Source organism: Rhyacophila brunnea, unplaced genomic scaffold, assembly GCF_057557595.1.
Source record: "Rhyacophila brunnea isolate RB1 unplaced genomic scaffold, BYU_Rbru_1.0 scaffold_9, whole genome shotgun sequence".
Classification (NCBI taxonomy): Eukaryota; Metazoa; Arthropoda; class Insecta; order Trichoptera; family Rhyacophilidae; genus Rhyacophila; species Rhyacophila brunnea.
Genome location: NW_028233361.1, coordinates 32,003,949 through 32,007,538, shown reverse-complemented (window position 1 = coordinate 32,007,538; position 3,590 = coordinate 32,003,949). Strand labels below are relative to the sequence as shown.

Below are 3,590 nucleotides of genomic sequence, written 5' to 3'. Positions count from 1 at the left end.
AATTACAATTTCACTATATCAATTTAAAGCTTTATAGTTAATATAACTAAAATATTTGATTACAGATTGCAGTTGATTTTTTTCAATTATAGAATACAACTCTATATTTAAAATGTATTATGTGTATATTATCAATTAATTTATAAACTCAGTTTAAATTGATAGTTACACCTCAAAATCGATTATTTAATATAACAAAGTAGGTACCATACTTTCTTAATGATTTCTTTTAATGGTTAATACAATAATCTATAGTAATATCGTATTTAATATTTATGATTTATTTATTTAATAATAAGTATAGATAACATCCCATTATCGATGACTTAAAAATATATCAATTAATAATGACCATTTGGTTAATCTCCATAATCAACCAACTCTTCAACAATTTACGTTTAAGTAAGTACATCTATCATCAAATTAGTATTATAGACTTTTAAAACGTCATAGCAGCCATTTTTTCTGATTCCCAACAAAATAAACATTTGTGTTCAGTATTGTTTGGCAAATCATCATAATGTAAAGCTACAATTTTATCGTACATCGTATACAAATTGTTAAATTTTATTACAACAATATTGAATCTATTCAGGTACAGATTTGCATTTGAAGGCATATAATATACAGTTAACACAAGAACTTAAACTGAATGACCATTTGGTGCATCGAATTTTAGCTGATTGGGCCAACTCGAAACAGACACATTAATTCATGAAATAATCATCTTCAGCGATGAAACTGATTTTTGATTATGTAAATGACTTCGTAAATTTAAATAAGCCCAATAATTGTCGCATTTGGAATATTGAAAACCTACATGCAAAACTTGAAACACCTTTACATCCACAATTAATATTAACAGTTTGGTGTGGTTTATCATCTGGAGGTGTAATAAAATTGGAACGTATTTTTTTTGAAAACGAAATGGCAATACAGTTGCTGTCAATAAGAGAAAGCTACATAAACAAGATTACTGATTTTTTCTGACATGAACCAAATGATTTTGATCTGGACGATATGTGGTTCCAAGATGGTACAACATGCCATACAGCTCGTGACACAATCAACTTGTTGAAAGTAAAATTAAAAATAATTGAAAGCCCTATATAAATAACTTTGAAAAACCTTATTAAAAACACATCCTACGCCTAAAGAATCGTACGCCAAATTTAGACCGAGTGGGATTCGAGTTCACATCTTTCACTGCCTAGGTGAGTGCTCTTTTTAAAACTACCAGTACGTATGAAAAGCAATTCTGAATCATATGTTAGGTATCCGAAATTCTTCAAATTCTACCAATGGAAGGGTAACCAGCTTTGTAATTAATCCAGTTATAATACTATTACGATTATAGACGGCGTTCGGTTTATTATTGAAGTCCTTTTACTTGCGAATATTTCTACATTTGTTGTTTATTAAATTTAATTCTGAATCTGACGCGATATATAAATTTTAGATTGTTATTAATTTAGAGTTACTGGTATACTTTTAAATTTGTCATTATACCATATAAATCGTAAAATGAAAACATAATATAAATCTATTATGAAGATAGAAAATCCTTAAATTAAAAGTCTTGTTAATAATTATCTTACAAAGATATGTTCATAACGTAATTAAATAAATCGATACAAATTATTTTTAATATGTAGATACAATGATTTTATTATTGATAATAATATGTAATTTCCCATACTGCTATCGATTTAAAGTGTTCGTATTGTCATTTTACCTCGAGTCAATATATTATTGTATTTATAATGTGGTTATGTAAGTAAGCAGTAATTTAAATCCAAGCGTAGTTAAATAGTCGCAGAATTACGCGAGTATAAATAAAATTTAGATATTTCCGGAAAACGCCGCTGACAAACGTCACTATGATCGCTTTGTAGGCTCCATGCTATTTTTTATCAACGCGAAAATAATCAAGTCACATAGTTTGGTGTCTGCCGGTCAGAGATCTCCAAGGGCAGAAGAAGTGGTGAGAATATGACGCGACACACGGCACGATCGCGTCCCTTTCCATCTCGCTGAGCCGTCCGTTAGTGACAAGGTCAGTTACTTTTGAATATTCTCCCTGAAAAACAAGAAAAAAAAACCTAACATACAATACGAGTCCACCTAATCTAGAACTAATATAAATTAGCATAAAGAATTATACTAGAATTTGGCAAAACGCGTGAGCGTAATGTCCGATTGGTATAAATAGGAATACAATGTATGGTAGAGTATCAGTCAACCGAATTCGGTTATCTAGTGAACTTGTGTCAAAAGTCGATAAATCAACACAGACCACGATGTTCAAGTTGGTGGTGTTGTCCGCTCTCCTGGCCCTGGCTGTCGCCAAGCCTTCCCATCTTCACGCTCCTCTGGTGCACTCAGCATACATCGCTGGCCCGGCTGCCGTCTCTCACCAGTCCCGCGTCGATGTGCACTCATCACCCGTCGTAGCCAGCTACGCCGCTGCTCCCCTCGTCTCAACATACGCAGCCGGTCCCCTAGTTAACACCTACGCTGCCGGTCCACTACTCGCCCAGCAAGTCATCAGCGCTGTCCCAGCTGCTGTCTCTCACCAATCCCGTGTTGATGTGCACTCTTCTCCAGCTGTTGTCGCCGCCTACTCTGCTCCAGTGGTCTCAAGCTACGCCGCCGCTCCCGTAGTATCCAGCTACTCCACCGGGCCTCTGGTATCAAGCTACGCTTCCGCTCCTTTGGTATCCACCTATGGTGCCACATATGGTGCTACATATGGTGCCTCTCCTTTGGTGTCAAGCTATGCTTCCGCCCCTTTGGTGTCCAGCTACGCTTCCCCCGTCGTATCTTCCAAGCTCGCCCTAGCTCCCCACACCCCCGCAGTAGTCCTCCGTACTGATGGAAGGCCTTTGGAGACCATCGATGTTGTTGCCGCCAGAGATGCTCACTACAACGCTAAGATCGTCGATGCCCACAATTACTACCACTATTAAATAATCTAACGACCCTTCAAGTCACCCCTCAAATACCTTCTGACGTGAAAACTGTGATTTATTAAACCATGTTTTAATTACGAGGAGTTATCTGTGATTCATATCATATTGATATTAAAACATTTTTTTGTAATATGAAGGTACCTACAGGACTGAAGAGAAAATTTAACGACATGAATCAGGATACTGCGACTGACACATTTTCAAGTTTTGAATGACTGACTAATGTAATTCTTTTGGAAATCAGTTTTTTTCATACTTTGAACCAGTATGAAATAGGCTAATCAAAATTACAAAATATAAAAACTTAAAAATATATATAATGTTTTATCACTTTATTTCCCCCTATATATCCGTGTATTAATCGCACATAAACTGTATATTTTTACTGAAGCCTTTATGAATCCATCATGGCTAATAATTAGGTATTAATGAAAAATATATATAATGAATTCATAGCCATAATTTGAATATACATACAATTGATAAATCTATCTATATTATTGAGGTTTCTAGTATATGTTTTTAACAGTTTCAATATTTCTAAAAATATAAGGCACCTCGCCTTTGCTGATAGAAAATAAGTTCAGACTATACAGTAAATGATAACAAAATACAAGA

At 34.6% G+C, this 3,590-nt stretch overlaps 1 protein-coding gene across 1 annotated transcript; it reads left to right on the top strand.

The window, feature by feature from the left end:
* Positions 1-2,294: 2,294 nt before the first annotated feature.
* LOC147063535 (uncharacterized) lies at positions 2,295-3,292 on the top strand. The gene has a single exon (XM_085959751.1). The coding sequence runs from the start codon at positions 2,301-2,303 to the stop codon at positions 2,967-2,969; it is 669 nt and encodes a 222-aa protein (XP_085815877.1). The 5' UTR covers positions 2,295-2,300; the 3' UTR covers positions 2,970-3,292.
* Positions 3,293-3,590: the final 298 nt, after the last annotated feature.